The 16,986-nt window shown below is 35.7% G+C and overlaps 1 protein-coding gene and 1 pseudogene across 2 annotated transcripts in view; both read right to left on the bottom strand.

Moving 5' to 3' along the window:
- LOC145296869 (threonylcarbamoyladenosine tRNA methylthiotransferase-like) overlaps positions 1 to 16,986 on the bottom strand; it is an 88,280-nt gene that overhangs the window by 22,223 nt on the left and 49,071 nt on the right. For both annotated transcript variants that reach the window (XM_080143004.1, XM_080143003.1), the window contains exons 9-12: positions 15,423 to 15,568; positions 14,535 to 14,595; positions 5,907 to 6,026; positions 3,039 to 3,101 (exon numbers count right to left, since the gene is read on the bottom strand). In XM_080143004.1, the coding sequence (XP_079999130.1) occupies positions 3,039 to 3,101; positions 5,907 to 6,026; positions 14,535 to 14,595; positions 15,423 to 15,568 (390 nt within the window). The remainder of the gene's footprint in view (positions 1 to 3,038; positions 3,102 to 5,906; positions 6,027 to 14,534; positions 14,596 to 15,422; positions 15,569 to 16,986) is intronic.
- Positions 9,167 to 9,283, bottom strand: LOC145297425 (5S ribosomal RNA; annotated as a pseudogene).

Here is a 16,986-nt window from a genome sequence, read left to right as displayed (position 1 = left end):
GCCCTCAGGAAAGCAATTTTGTAGCAATGTGTTCCAATTTTGTAGCAATGTGTTTATAGAAATTTCTTTTCATGTTAGAAAAATTTATTGGAGTTTTATGGTTAACCAATTCCATCTGTGTTGGTTAAAAACATCTCACATTTGAATAAAAATTTATTTTTTATTATTAACTGATTAGTACCCAGTGATTAAGGCTAAAGGTTAATAAAATTCACAGATAATCAGTTGAATGATGACGTATACTATGAAAGGATTGAAAATAATGAATGGAATAAATAAAATTTATTTATTAATTTATTTATTGCGCACAATTATCCTCATCTTTCTTGGTTGTTGTTTCACGACGTTTCGGCCAACTATTCCTCTGGCCTTTTTCAGGTGGTAACCGCAACAGGATAGGAATTCCGAATCTCGTAACTGCATTCTCAGCCTTTCCTGTTTTATTAAAACAAAAATTAAATAATTGAACAAAATTATTACGCTTATCGCGATTTGTATTTCTGTGAAAATCAGTGCCATTTTGTTAGCGGGACGTAATACAATGAGCTTCTGGTTTCAGCCCATCAACCACTACTTTTATGAACCTATCAAAGAGAAATGATTTAATAATTGAGAAGACATTTCCAGCTATAACGTAGCTGGAGATCTTGTGAAGTAGACCTTTATGCCATGCCATATCAAAGGCCTTTTTTCTGTTTTATCAACATTCGATGATTTATTATTTAATTGGAATTCATTATTGAGATGAGTATTATTAATTTATTTATTTATTGCGGACTATTAGCCTCATCTTTATTGGTTGCTGTTTCACGACGTTTCGGCCAACTATTCCTCTGGCCTTTTTTAGGTGGTAACCGCGACGGGATAGGAACTCCGAATCTCCTAACTGCACTGCATTCTCAGCAATCACTGCCATCCATAATTGTTGTCGTCTCACCACGTTTTTGGCCAAGTAAGCCTCTAACTGGCTTTGGGTAGGATTGAAACCGCTATCTTTAATGTCTCTATCCACTGCGCCACACATGCCTTCCTCCATGTAGATAAAGTGTTTTCATTCCATCAGCCATGACTCGGTAGAAGTATTAAGTAATTCATAATTTTATTTTGAGTGTTGTCCACACTGAGGATTAAACCTTCAACCTCCAGAAAGGTGTAAGAACCTGTGGTGCAGTGGATAAATCAGTTAGTAAAATTCAGTTGCAAGTTACATCGACAGAAATGCTATTAAAATGACACTCAAGATGAGAACAGTAGTTTCCAGAATCGAAATAATCAATGAATAAGGCTTTTAATCTGTCTCTGTCCCATGTGTTGTATCAGGTCATCCCTTCACCCCATTCTTGATTTTCCCTTGGCCTTTTATGCTCATGAGGTGTCCATTCCGTTATCCTGATGGACCATCTGTTGTCATGTCTGGCTACATGCCTTGCCCATCTGTGTTTGGATGTTTTGATGGCAGTACTGATATCTTTTTTTACATGGGGGATCACCACTTCTCAAAGCCCGGAAGCCACTCAGGGATAAGGGTTATTGTGTGTACAATAATCAATGGGATAATATCGTAGTAATAGTTGGTATTGGAGATTTGATAAAGTGTCTTACTGAAGGGGGTGATTAATCAGGAATTTGTTTATGTTGGACTTGAAGACATCCAAGTTGTAGTCAGGTAGAAAACAAGCAAACGGAAGAGAATTCCACAGGCGTGCACTTCTCAGAAAGAAGCTTTGTTCATGGAATCTACGTTTTGATTTGGGCACAGATAAAGAGTGGGGGAAATTACTGACAGTGGTTTTAGTTAGATGGGTGTTTATCATGAAAGACTGGCGAGGGGGGAACCAGAGATTGGAGCTCGGACGAGCACCTGCCATGGAAATAATGATAAAACAAAGACAGACTCGCAACGTCTCTTCTGTGGGAGAGAGGTTGCAGGGAAGAGAAAAGGGCATCCCCCACTAAGCCACGGAGTCTATTTTGTACTTTGTCAAGGCAGGATAGGCTGTTTTTAGAAGCTCCAGCCCAGATGTGGCAGCAATACTCCATCTTTGGACATACTTGACTTTGATACAGATAGAGAATTGCATCAGTAGTGAGATATCTTCTGGAGCGGTAGAAGGATCCTACCATTTTTTCAGCGGCCCGGGCAACAGACTTGATATACATATTCCATTTCAGAACAGGAGTAAAGGTCAAACCCAGGAGCTTGTCAAAACATGAAGCCTCCCCAAGACGAGAGCCATCCATTTCAATTGATGCTAGACGGGGATCAGAGTGTTGATGATATAAAGATAGGAGCTTGGTTTTAGATGCAATAAAAGTAACCAACCACCTCTTCCCCCACTGTACCATACGCTCAAGATCAGAGGAGAGAGAATCAGAGAGAACTTTGTCATTTACGGCCTTGGATGTGTTGCCATAGATGGTCGTGTCATCAGCATAGATGTCAACAAATGATTTAAATATGTGTTTAGGGAGATCATTGATGTAGATCAGGAAGAGAGTTGGGCCCAGGATGGACCCCTGGGGGACTCCAGCATTAATACTGTGGGCCTCTCACTGCTGCCCATCAACCACTACTCTTATGAGCCTATCAGAGAGAAATGATTTAATTATTGAGAAAACATTTCCAGTTATATGGACCCCTGGGGGACTCCAGCATTAATACTGTGGGCCTCTCACTGCTGCCCATCAACCACTACTCTTATGAGCCTATCAGAGAGAAATGATTTAATTATTGAGAAAACATTTCCAGTTATGCTGTAGCTGGAAATTTTGTGAAGTAGGCCCTTATGCCATACCTTATCAAAGGCCTTTGATAACTCAATAACTCTTGTTTGTTGGCAGATCCAGATGTTTGTCTTTCTGTGTTGTAGAGTGATGCCCAACATTATCCTCTCCAAATAATACAAATATTCGTCTCAAAAATTCAAAAACAGGTTTTTAGATGGTCGTAAAGATTTGGATCGAAGAAGCGTACATAAAACCTGTGGATGGAATAAATTAATGAAAACAAAAAGATAAGAAAAAGAAAAGAGTCTCACCTCTTGTTCATATGGTAGATATGATTGGAACAGTTCAGAGATTGCTTTCGTCCGCTTCTTTACCTGATTAAAAAAAAAAAAGAAATTTGTTAAAATATGTTAGATCCGTGTAAATTACCGAGTATTATGATTTACCTTCCAATTGTGTATGGCTTATCTTTTTTTTTTTTTTCCATTCTTTTATAAATTTAAATTAAATTTATAGTATCGCTAATAGAAACAGCTGAGTTGATTGTTTTGCATCAAACATATTTAAAAAAATTTTCAGCTGACTCTTGATGCTTTCTATTATTTAGAGTTAGAACTGCCTTTGGACGTTTCAGAACCACTGTGTAGGAGTGTAGAGGAATTCGGCTACTGAACAAACTTTAAGCACAACAATCTGTGATTCTTACCATCCTCATGTATGCTTGTGAAATTTGGACCGTATATGCCAGACATGTTTAAAAACTTAACCATTTCCATAGATTGTTAAAAATCACGTGGCAAGACAAGATACCAGACACAGAAGTTTTAGCCTGGTCAAACCTTTCGTCAGTACACACCATGTTACAGCAGTGCCAGGTTCGTTGGGCAGGTCATGTATGTTGCATGCCTGATTCAAGGCTCCCAAAACACCTCCTTTACGGTGAACTGTCCAAAGGAAAAAGACACGCAGGAAGACAGCAGAAATGGTTCAAGTACAATCTGAAGGTCTCCCTCAAGCAGTTTGGTTTTTATTCTAACTCATGGGAAAAATTAATCCAAGACAGATGTTTCTGGTATGCCACAACTCACAAAGGGGCTACAATTGCTGAATATGCATGAACATGAGAAAAGACACAGCAGTAAGGAAATACTTCAGAGCTTCAATAAGGGCTATGAAGTGGGGGACCACTTTTCTGTATCAATTTAATGCAAAATGATCACTCTGTTACATGATAAGGGCTGTCCCCTTTTCATGTAAGTATAAAAATAGAGAGATTAGTTAAAATGAAAATAAAATGAGAGAAAGCAGAAATCGAACCCTGGACATAGGTTTTAAAGAACAATAGGTTTAAATGGAATGTCCAGTAAATTGTTAATTCGGATGAAATAAATAATAAATAAACTATTCAATTGTTAAAAGAATGTGGATAATAAAATATTGGTTAAATAAAATAAATATGTAGGTTGAATTCTTTTGTGAAAACATCAAAGAAAAAATAGGTTATTGGGAAATCATAATGTCGGAAACGTGCAAAGTCGCGCATGTTGGTGACACGTGAATTTTGCTCACGAGGCCGGACATGCATGGATTTCTCAATATAGGAAGTGAGAGTTAGTTAGTTAGTTAGAGAGTTAGTCAGTGAGAAACTCAGAGAGGGTCTGGGAATTCGAACGTCTAGGAAGCGAGACGATCACTTTGAAACTAAAATGTGAAGCTTTGAATTCTTGATGATGAAAACCACGGCCGGTCGTGAAGAAATAAACTCATCATGTGTTTTATAAAACGTCGCCTTGAGTTTGTGATTCTATCAAAAAGGTAAAGTGAAAATTGTATTATATGTCTATATATCTGTGTTATAAAATGTCATTACATACACGTCTCGACATTTCATATCGACAATGTGAATTCTACATCTCATATCTACACTAAGACTGTCTGAACACTATCTCCTCACTCAAAGAGCTTCTCCTTCTTCAACACATCTAAGGAATGAACATTTAATATATAGGAATCGTTATAAACGAACAATATCTCTCACAACAACATTCCTCTTACAACAAACACTCTCACTAAGACTCATATCTTTACTAATAAGAACTCACGTAACATACGCGCACAAGTGGTACCTTCGTCTAATAATAATAACTATATAATACAATCAGTCTAACAAGTCATCTTTAAATCCACAGAACAATTGCAGGATCACGGTCATCTTCACAAACGATGGATGAACATCATCAAAGTAATGCTGTTCTCATTTGGATTATTATATTCACAACACTTGACCACTGTCCATTTTCAGATGTGTCAGAGTTCATGAGTTCAAGATAAAAATTTCCAAGTTCAAAAAATGCATCTAAAGAATGTCAGAGGTTACATCAGATGAAATGTTGTGACAATAACAAGATGAGAATAGTAGTCCAAAAAATAAATCCTCATCTAAAAAGGATGCATCACGCGTCGGTGGGGGTCACGTGGGGGTCACACAGAATTTCGAATTGAACCCTCTATTTTAATCACGGAGGTAGACAGATTCCCAAGTTTGGAAAGACACACCTGAAGTTGAAAGATTACATTGGTCGAAAAATAACAGACAATCTTCATCTAAAAAAAAATCTTGATCGTTATCTGAAGTAACAGATAATTAGTGAAAATTGAGATTTGCTAAAACAAAAAAAAAATAAACAGGGGAGTTTACATCAACTATTACGACTGCTACACCAGGTTCACGTGTGGCGCGAACACACACAGTTAAGTACGCGCATGCTGCACACAAACATGTAGATACTTATGCATGTTCTCAACTCCGACATTAAAATGGGAAAACAAATTGTGACAAGGGAGGTAATTATTTTCTGGAAAAGTTGAAAATCTTAGACCAATTTAGCAAGACTCAATTTATGCTAATTGTCTTCGAAAACTGTTTTCATTAATAATTAATTATTATCGTTTTGTATAATTTTTGGATATGTTCATTATTGCGACATGGCAATTAAGTAGATACTGTTGGGTTTACTTGATTTTTTGAATTTCGTTCTGATAACAAAGAAGATTTGAATATTTTAAAACAAAGTCATTAAGAAGATAATATTGTTTAATTTAGAGATCCTATATATTTTGGAGATTTTTTTTTTTAAAACTCATCAAAGCTTTCTTTCAAGAAAATATCTTCTACTTACCTCCTTTGCATCTATACGATTTAATTTCGCAGCTGGAGTGCCCGGGCGAGGGAAATACTGATTGATAAACAAACTAGGAAAATGGTATTCCTCAACAAGTCTCATAGTTTCATCAAAATCCTGAATAAAGAAAATACAAACATTTATTAAATACTAGCGGGGGGGAGAGGGGTACCCGGCGTTGCTCGAGTGTTTGGAGGTGTGTGTGATCAGTCAGGGTTGGGGGGGGGGTTAATGAAAACCTAAGAATAAGCAAAGTAAAAAAAGAAAACATAAAAACGAATGTTAAAACTTGGGGGGGGGGGGATAATCAAAACATCGAAAAAAAAACAAAAAAACTAACGTAAGGCAAACGAACGATGTTAAATGTAAAAATCGAAAAAACAAAAACAAAAAAGAAAACTGAACGTTAAAACTGCTTTAAAAAATCTCAAAAATAAAAACAAAAAAAAAAAAAGAAACACGTGAAAAATGGCTTAAATAAGCCTGTTTTGATATTAAAATTTAAAAAATCGGTGGGTACCCGGGTGTTTTTGGGTGTGTGTGGCCGGTCGGGGGTGAGAGTGTTAATGAAAACCTAAGAATAAACGGAGTAAAAAAATAACAAAAAGAAAAACAGAAAAACCAACGTTACGTGAAAAATGGCATAATAACACTGCTAAAAAAAAACCAACGTTACGTGAAAAATGGCATAATAACACTGCTAAAAAAAAACCAACGTTACGTGAAAAATGGCATAATAACACTGCTAAAAAAAAACCAACGTTACGTGAAAAATGGCATAATAACACTGCTAAAAAAAAAAAAAAAAAAAAAGATAAGATGAGACTAATAGTCCGAAATAAAATAAAAATTAACACTGCTACAATATTAAAATTTTTAAAAAATTAAAAAAAAAAAAAATCTCACACCACGATTTGAACCTAAAACATTTAGATAATGAACCAACGCTCTAACCAACTGAGCTAACAAATTGTGTCAGTTCTTCAAATATTTAAACTAAATCAAGTCATAACATCATCTGATGCATGCGTAGAACCAATCTCATCATGAGAGGACGGTTTTTGTTGACCCCCCCCCCCTGTAGAAAAGTGTTGATTTCAAGATGAAAAAATGAACATTTTTGGCCAATTCTTCGATATTTGTCGGGCGAAGGATGAGACTTTCATATGAGACCAAGTTTGTGAATTTTTGTTCTGTCTGTCAAAAGTTTTTAGCAGACACATAAACATACATACATTTGCTGTTGTGTCCATCGCCAAACTGGAAGTGATGTAGGTTTTAATTAAGGCGAGACAATCAAAAAGAGGGGATGACTTTTGAAAATATCGTCGAAAAAAGCGACCTCTCCCTGTAGAAAAGTGTCCAGTTGAGGGTGAAGGAATTAATATTTTTCGCCAATTTTTCAATATTAGTCGTCCGAAGGGTCGAGCTTCAAAATGATACCGATCTCATGAAAATTTGTCACCTCTGTCGAAAGTTTTAGGCAAACATACATACATACATTTAAACAGATTTTTGCCCTTTATATTATAGACTAGCAGGACTACCCGGCGTTGCTCGGGACCGTATAAACAATGAAAAACAAAAGCAGATATTGAACATATGTTTTATTCTTAGGGGAGAGGAATCTTTCATCTCAAGTTTTAGCGTTACAAACAAACATTTGTCTTTTATATATATAGACTAGCAGGGCTACCCGGCGTTGCTCGGGACCGTATAAACAATGAAAAAACAAAAGCAGATATTGAACATGTTTTATTCTTAGGGGAGAGGAATCTTTCATCTCAAGTTTTAGCGTTACAAACAAACATTTGTCTTTTATATATATAGATAATGACAGGTTTTTTGGGGGCCCCCCTCGAAGATAACTGATCAGTTGACCAACTTCTAGTGGTCCTTTTGACGTGAAATTTCGATATTTGTCATCCGGGTGATGGGGCTTCGATATGATACCAAATTTGTCAAGTTTGGTTCCGTCTTTCAAAAGTTTTAGCGTTACAAACAAACATACATACACACAGACGTTTGGCTTTTATATATATAGATTAGGAAGAGCAACCAAACAATATGATGCTTAATTAATATTATTAATTTAATATATATAATATTAATAATCTAATTTATTAATATAATATATATAATATTAATAATCTCTCCTATTCTATGAAAAGAACTTTGTGTGTTTGTGAGTTTTTTCCCTATGGACTTGAAATCAGCTGGACCGATTTTTATGAAATTTTAAACAAAGGAAATTTATGTGCCTGGCAGTGATCTTAGATTGATTTCATAACAGAATGTCTTCAATAAGTATCAGTAATTGAAAAATTTAGATGAAAGAAGAAACAGGCGATTTTGACCAAAGTTAACACCTTATACAACCCACAACCTAACATCAGAAGTGCCTTTGTAAAGTTTTATTACCACATAAGCCGAAATGCTAGAATTGACTGTTTCTGTTTAATGCACAATTGAACCATGATACTTGACTTTCGCATTTTAAACTTAAATTCTAGCCATCATATATATAAAAAAAATAATTTTATAAAATCAACAGTAGGTTCTCTACAGTGCAATTTAGATTACAATGTATTGTGGACTAAGTCATTGCGAGAGGCATAAGAATCTTCCTTCTGGTGAAACGCGATGAGTCCCCAACTAGAGCAGGCAATCAATCAATTTGATTAAAAAATAGGTGTTTTGACCAATTTTGATTACAATATAAATATGGGAATGTTAAACATCATTCAATGTCGGTCAACCTGCTAGTGATCTCCTAAAAGAATATAATTAAGCAATGTGCTTAACATATAATTAACTCTCTTTTCCTCTGCTCTTCTGCCACAAGGCTTATTTGCAACTTATATAATCATATATTAAAATAATTGTAATTTAATTGGCGGGGTGTATCACTAAATCTCTCGTCCTCTAAGACGATTAATTTATTCTACTTTATTATTAAGAAATCATGTCAAGTGGTTTTTATTATAGCAACTGACTGTGCAGATGCACATAACAGAAAGTCTCAGCCAGACAAGATAACAAACCGGGATTCATGCAAAGAGTTTATAAAAAAAAAAAGAGAGGCTTCCTTCAGTCTTTAACAGACTGTGGATACCCACGTAAGTGCCTGCATGTGAAATTTTTGTGGCAAGATGTGCGCAATCTTGAACCACACCTCTCCTGAGTCAACACTTTTGAATACCAGTGGCAAGTGGAGGTTCAGGACGACTGGAAACAATGCAGAGATAAGCGGAAAGCATGTACAGTGCCTAGAATTCCCAAATGGTCACCCATCTGGTACTAGCCAGGCTCAACATTGCTTAACTTCAGTGATCTGACGAGAACCGGTGTGTCAACACGATTATGCCGTACATATGCGATTAATTTATTCTACTTTATTAAGAAATCATGTCGCCGTAATTATGCTGTACTGTTAGTTTATACACCCATAACAACACGCTCATTGATGACTATATAACATGTCGTCATTTGTAATGCCATAAAGTGTTGATATGGCTACGCAACAAGTTTCCATTCAAAGGGACTCATCTCCACTTATATATAAAGACACTCTCTGTGTGTGTGTGTGTGAGTTTGTTGCTATGAACTCAGAAACGATTGGGAGGATTTTTTAAAAAATTTTACACAAATGTACTTTATATATCCAGGAGTATTCTTAGATATTTAGAAGTTTTATCCCCACACAAGCAGTAAGACCAGACATATAGAATCAACAGTAGATTCTTTGACAAGACATGAACACATTTAAAATTAATGTTTCTGTTTAGAGCACAATTGAGCCATGATACTTGACTTTTGCATTTTAAACTGTAATTCAATCAATTATATAAAAGTAATTTCATCAAATCAATAGTAGGTTCTCTACAATGCAATGTAGACTACAATGTATTGTGAACAAAGTCACTGTAGGGAGGCATGTGAAGTTTCCTCCTGGTGCACCATGGTGGGTCCCCAACTAGAGCAGGCAATCAATCAATTTGATTGAAAAATAGGCGATTTCACTAATTTTTATGATAAAAATATTGGTAGTTTGGAACATTCGTTGATTATCATTCAATCCCGGGCAACGTCGAGTCTCTCTGTTAGTGTGCAGATAATCTTGCAGATCATTTTCCCTACAAAGGCTGGCCCCTGCATGATTTCTCATTCAATAAGATACTTATTTTACTTCATACAGAGAAGACATCTCCTGGGTGGTTGGACTTTTCAGCACCCTTACAATTGCTTGGTCATTTTCTTCTTCAGTTATGATGAAAAAAAAAAAAAAAAAAAAAAATTATAATTTTGATCGTTTTCTTTTCATTTTTTTCCCCCAATCTCAACTAAGTGATAGTTTTTAAGGTCTTTGTAGTCACATTGGATTCCTTCTGTTCTGTCGATGGCTGTAGTTCGTACACACGATCTGAACTTTAACACAGTACACTCATTGGTATCTCTACTACGCTCAAGTGTTTTATTGTCATTGTTTTGTCGTTAGTCAATCTTTCTTACAATGATTAACACTAATTAATTAATTATAATGATCCCCATCACTGGTCAGTTAATCCCATTAATAATTAACATACTTCTATTTGATCTTGGCTTAACAGGGATCATAACTGCTCAAAATTAGTTCTGTCCATCAGCCTCAATAATTCGGACATCTTTTATAACATAACACTGAGGAATTCCTTCACTATGGATCCCCATAACTCTATCCATCTACTGGCATTAGTCCCAACCAAATCTCGGAACAATTCCCTATTTTTAAACTTTTCCTGGTAATAAGGAGGCAAGTAAACTGAGACCACAAAGAATGCGCGTCCGATAGGCAGCTTTATAATTAACAATGAAGGTGTGACTGTCACTGTTTTTGTGGGCTTACCATCACTGACTCTGGATAATTCTATCTTCTCTTGGGTGGTCAACGCTCAAATTCTATCAGCGGAAAGTAACACAACTTTTGTTAGTAATTCCTCTTATTTCCAACACAGCTCATAATGACTTGTTACATAAATTGGACTCGCTAACCCTAACCCGTCCCCCAGGGCATTTGCGTTGTTCTTATTTGCTTTATAGCATGAATTTTGTTCTTGCCATGTTTCAGGCTCTGAATTATGTCTCAATCTTGTATTTAGCCCTCACTCGGAGGTTTTCGTCAGCTTTGAGGTACCGTATGGCCGGATTCACTACCTGGTATATTTCTAATGTACTATCCCGATCCAACAACAGGACAGATACAAATATTACAAATTATTTTCCTTCAGTATTTAGCTCTCACCCAGAGGTTTTGGTCAGATCTGGGATACGGTATAGCTGGATTCACTACCTGGTATATTTCTAATGTACTATCCCGATCCAACAAGAGGACAGATACAAATACTACAAATTATTTCCCTTCAGTATTTAGCTCTCACCCAGAGGTTTTGGTCAGATCTGGGATACGGTATAGCTGGATTCACTACCTGGTATATTTCTAATGTACTATCCCGATCCAACAACAGGACAGATACAAATACTACAAATTATTTCCCTTCAGTATTTAGCTCTCACCCAGAGGTTTTGGTCAGATCTGGGATACGGTATAGCTGGATTCACTACTTGGTATATTTCTAATGTACTATCCCGATCCAACAACAGGACAGATACAAATATTACAAATTATTTTCCTTCAGTATTTAGCTCTCACCCAGAGGTTTTGGTCAGATCTGGGATACGGTATAGCTGGATTCACTACCTGGTATATTTCTAATGTACTATCCCAATCCAACAACAGGACAGATACAAATATTACAAATTATTTTCCTTCAGTATTTAGCTCTCACCCAGAGGTTTTGGTCAGATCTGGGGTACGGTATAGCTGGATTCACTACCTGGTATATTTCTAATGTACTATCCCGATCCAACAACAGGACAGATACAAATATTACAAATTATTTTCCTTCAGTATTTAGCTCTCACCCAGAGGTTTTGGTCAGATCTGGGGTACGGTATAGCTGGATTCACTACCTGGTATATTTCTAATGTACTATCCCGATCCAACAAGAGGACAGATACAAATATTACAAATTATTTCCTTTCCAATAATGTAACTGTTATGAGACTGTTACATACCCATTAATGGACTCTTCCAAATGCTATATTAATTGAGAGCCAAGCCTCATTTACATCACCACTTTTCTCTCTTTGTTCCGAGTTGTCCTTTCATGGTCCCAATTCTGGATCCACATCAGTAATACAACCCAACGCATTATAATATTTCCACAACTGCTCAGTGAGGTCGACTGGCAGTCTAAAATTTTGGGTTAACACACTCTGTATTAATAATAAACTAGCAGGACCTGTGGAAATTCCACAGGGAACTCATTCATATGTAATATATTGATGTTGGCATTCTGTAGATGTTCAGTGTAAATGGAGATGCTCTGATATTATTGTAGCCATTTTGTTAAAACTGCAAAAATATTTATCTAAGCTAGCAGGGAAACCCCGCGTAACCAGGTTGTAAAATATGCTTAAATATGATATTTTAATTCTTGCAGATTTCGTATGTATTACTATAGAGTTAATGTTCGATCGATTTTTATATATTATAAAGTTGCGATTTCAAAAATAAAAAATATATCTATATGATTTGGGTTTATCAGCTATAATCGAAACCAAAACCAAAACTTACGAAGAATTCTTGATAAAATTATTTTTAAAAAATAGATTATTGGAGTGCCATTAGCTATAATTGAAACCGAAACCAAAACTTATGAAGAATTCTTGGTAAAATTATTTATTACAAGAAATGGATTGGTTGGTTGGTTGTTTTTGTTTTACGGCATATCAACCCTTTTCGGGTTATTTAATGCCGAATTCAGTGATTTTGAAGAAAAGTTTTTTAATAGAATATATTTGTTTTTTGTTTTTTTCCAAGTCAGTTTCTATTTAACCCATAGTTGTAACCCTAACAGGTACTACCACTCCGGGTCAGAGTGGACCTGGGAGCAATGGTAATTAAAGGATGGCTCCACACTCCCCAAAGCCCGCAAGACGGAGCCTCACCACTGGATAACGTTTAAGGCCATATCCAGGACCACAAGAAATGGAAGTACATAACAATTAAACGACCCGGATGTAAGCGTGACACAGAAAATAACACACACGCTATCGTATTAATGATAAATAATAAAGTAACCTTCGCAGGATCAATATACTTGGTGACAAGTGTCCTAGCAACAACATATTCAACTGTGCATGCGCATGCTCCAATAGTATCATTAATTGCTGCCCTGTCTGATGCACCCTATTCGTTATGACAAACAGTTGAAAATACCTCTATACAAAGTCATATTAGTTACCCTGTCCCTAAACATTATATTTGTATCAGGGAAAACAGTTGTCTTAGACTAACTCTGTTCTTGGACAACTCCAACTTGGTAACATTTAATACTGATACGTTTTCTCTTGCTATATGAGACAATGTTCTTGGATTCTTTTCTATATCTTCTAATTTCTATCCTAATAATCTTCACATTTCTTCTGACATCGTTCCAAACAAGACACTGGTAATATTGCTAAACAGTTTAAATGTGAAAATATTTAACCGTTTTCTGGAGAGTATTTGTTTCAGAATATTAATCATATCTGCTGCCCAAAACAACATTAGCTCATCTAAGCTCAAATCTATGATCTCCCCTTGATGGATTTTCACAAAAACACTCGTCTAGCTACAACCACTATCAACAATTTCACCCACTCTCTATCTGTGTCTAAATCTGAACGTAGATTCCATGAACAAAGCTTCTTTCTTAGAACTACCCACCTGTGGGACACTGTTCCGCTAACTTGCTTCCCAGTCGACTACAATATGGTTATCTTTTATTATTTCCACAAAATGTCATACAATATTGTAGTCTTCAAATCCAATGTAAACAAGTTCCCTTAAATAATTAAATTCTAACCAACTTACACCATTAACAATTACTACAGTACCACCTTACACAAATTAACCCTTATCCTCGAGTTGCTTTCGGGCCTTGATAAGTGGCGACGCCTTTGTAAAAAAAAAGAAAAAAAAGAAAGAAATGATTTTCTAATTGACAGTTTCTTTTATTTTTCAAAATATTTTATTTTTCACAAATTTTTATTTTTCCACAAAATTTTGTTTTATCCTACAAGATTTAATATTCAAGAGGACAGCCTGTGCCATACCAACCGACACCTCACATGCATTGTATAATAGAAACTTAAAATATAATTGGTCCTGCAGCTGATGCTTCGGTCAATGCAGCCTTCTTCAGGACATATGGACATATTATGGAGACTGAATTCATTTACGGATGATGCAGTTTATAAATAACTGAAAAAATATTTCTCAGAAATAATTTTTTAAACAGAAAACAATAATAGAAACTTAAAATATAATTGGTCCTCCTGCTGATGTTTCGGTCAATGCAGCCTTCTTCAGGACATATTATGGAGACTGAATTCATTTACGGATGATGCAGTTATTAACTGAAAAAGTATTACTCGGAAATAATTTTTTTAAGCAGAAAACTTGCATTTTCAAATTCTCATGTTTTACGACCAATTTCTCTTTATGACATCAGAATTATTTTAAAATAAATTTCTACCTACCTCGTCAGTTTCAGTGGGAAAGCCACAAATTACATCTGTTGCTATAGTAATCCCAGGTACTCTAAAATAGCAAAAGATAAAGATATGTATATGTATATATATATATATATATATATATATATATATAAGGATAATGATTACAACAAATAAATTCATGATGACGTAATAAAGTTGATCCCACAGTCCATGATGATATCCATTAGACCAATTTTAAATCACACTCCAAGAAAAAGGTGCTGCTATAACAAAACTTATCATCACAAAACAAAACAATAAAGTTTAACACAAAAGAAAACAAGTAAAGCATGCATGGTCCCCCGTGAGTGCACAGTGCCCCCCCCCCCCATCATTTAGCTCCAAAAGTCCCCAAGGCCTTAACATATTTAAATTTGAGTTCAACACCATGCAAAAGTGCTAATTAGACACAGAGAGAAAATTTTGGACAAATATAGTAAAATAGTCCCAAAAATGAAGTGTTTCTATTAGCCTTAAAAAAGCCCCTGGGGCACATCCAAGAGTTATCGCGAAGTATAGACAAACAAAATTATATAGAAATCAGTTAGTTACAACTTTTCAGAAAGTTTGATAAAAAATCCAAGGCATCAATTTTTTTTTAATAAGCACAAAAGTGTCAATTTTAGCCATTTTAACCCGAAAAGCACCCCCAAAATCCGTTCTGTTACTTTTTTACTCATATCATGTTTAATGTTTGTGTAAAAATTTCAAAAAATTCCAAGGCGTCGTTATTGAGAAAAGTATGAACAGACAAGGGTGAATTTACAGGTCCACTGTCCTTTTGTCGTGGGATCAAAATTTAAAAAACAAAAAACAAAACAATATATTAAAAAACAAAAATCAAATTAAAACCACAAAAAAAAAAATGTCTACCTTTCTTTCAAAAAGTCGACAACGTGTCGGAAGTCATCAATACAGTATTCGCGTTTCATGTCCATGAGAACACTATCCGATGCCGACTGCACTGGCACATGGAGGAATGAATAAACCCTTGGATGGTTGAGGATTTTTGCCATCTCCTAAAAGTCACCAAAGATTTAGGAGTTTAAATCAAGACATAATACAAATATGTAAAAACCAAATGTGGAATAAGTATTTAATTACGAAATGTATGAAAAAAAATCATAAACAAAAAGTAAGCAAAACAAAAAAACTGGTTATTTATCGGCTAATGCATGTTATTCGCTAAGTTGTGAAATCCAATCATATTTTATTCTTAAGAACATGCTGCAATGATCAACAAGAAAAAGCTGTAGGAAGAAAGCTATCGATGACAAAGAAACAATAAAAAGGCTAGCTTTACTTTATATATTAGATTATAAAAATGTATGGTCACTTTATTGAAATTAAATTTTTGAAAGGGATTAAAATCTTATGAAATGTAAGCATTTTAGACAATAGTTTCATTTATATCAATAAAACAGTAAATGTATGTATATGTGTGTGTCTGTGGGTAAATATTTAGATATTCAGAATCAGTTGGAAGGACCGACGCACCAACACCAGCGTCCTGAGTGAGGCTGACAGTCCTACTATCACCGCTACTGTTGCTCAACGCCAGCTCAGATGGACTGGTCATGTTGTCCGAATGCCGGATCTCTGCCTCCCAAAACAGATTTTCTACTCTCAGCTTGTTGAGGGGAAGCGTGCCCAAAAGATGAGGTATAAGGACAACATCAAAGTAAATCTAAAGCGGTTTCACATGGACCTTGAGACATGGGAGGACGTGGCTGGGAACAGGTTGGCATGGAGGAGCGCTGTCCACGAAGGTGCTGCGCTTTATAGCAGTGACCTAAATCAAGCAAGCACAGAAAGGACAGATTATCAACCAGACACACCCAACCCTACCCCACCACCACTACCTTTATCTGCCCAAATTGCACAAGAAAAATTGGGTCCAGGATTGGGCTCTATGCTCACCTGAGGACCCACAGAAGCCACAACGGAGGACAGTCTTACTCGGACACGAGTGACCGCCGATGATTTAGCTGAAAAACTGCTAAACTACAGGTCACATAACACTGAAATGAACAAAAACAGTAGCCATATACGACTAAGTAAAATCTTTGTTTGGATGGGTGAATAACGCGTACAGGCATATATCGACACATTAAAATGAAAAATGTTCATTTCAACTTGCTGACATATTTCTGTTACTTTTGCACATGTGCAAATTCATTCATAGCTTGAAGTGGTTTAATTTTAAATACTAGCGGAGGTGTGTGGGGGTACGACACCTTTGCCCGGTCATAAAATACACTCAAATATGGTATTTAAATTTGTGCAGATTTCATATATATTATTATAGAGTCGTGATTTCACAAGTAAAAAAAAAAAAAGTTTTTGGCTGGCATCAGCTAGAATCGAAACCGAAAACAAAACTGTAGCATTCAAAGCTGGTGATGTTACCACTGTACTAACATGACACGCTGTGAGA

This window comes from Euprymna scolopes, chromosome 17 (genome assembly GCF_053919585.1).
Source record: "Euprymna scolopes isolate OS-2025 chromosome 17, ASM5391958v1, whole genome shotgun sequence".
NCBI classification, from domain to species: Eukaryota; Metazoa; Mollusca; class Cephalopoda; order Sepiida; family Sepiolidae; genus Euprymna; species Euprymna scolopes.
The sequence above is the reverse complement of the archived record's forward strand: the minus strand, read 5'-3'. Positions and strand labels throughout refer to the sequence as shown.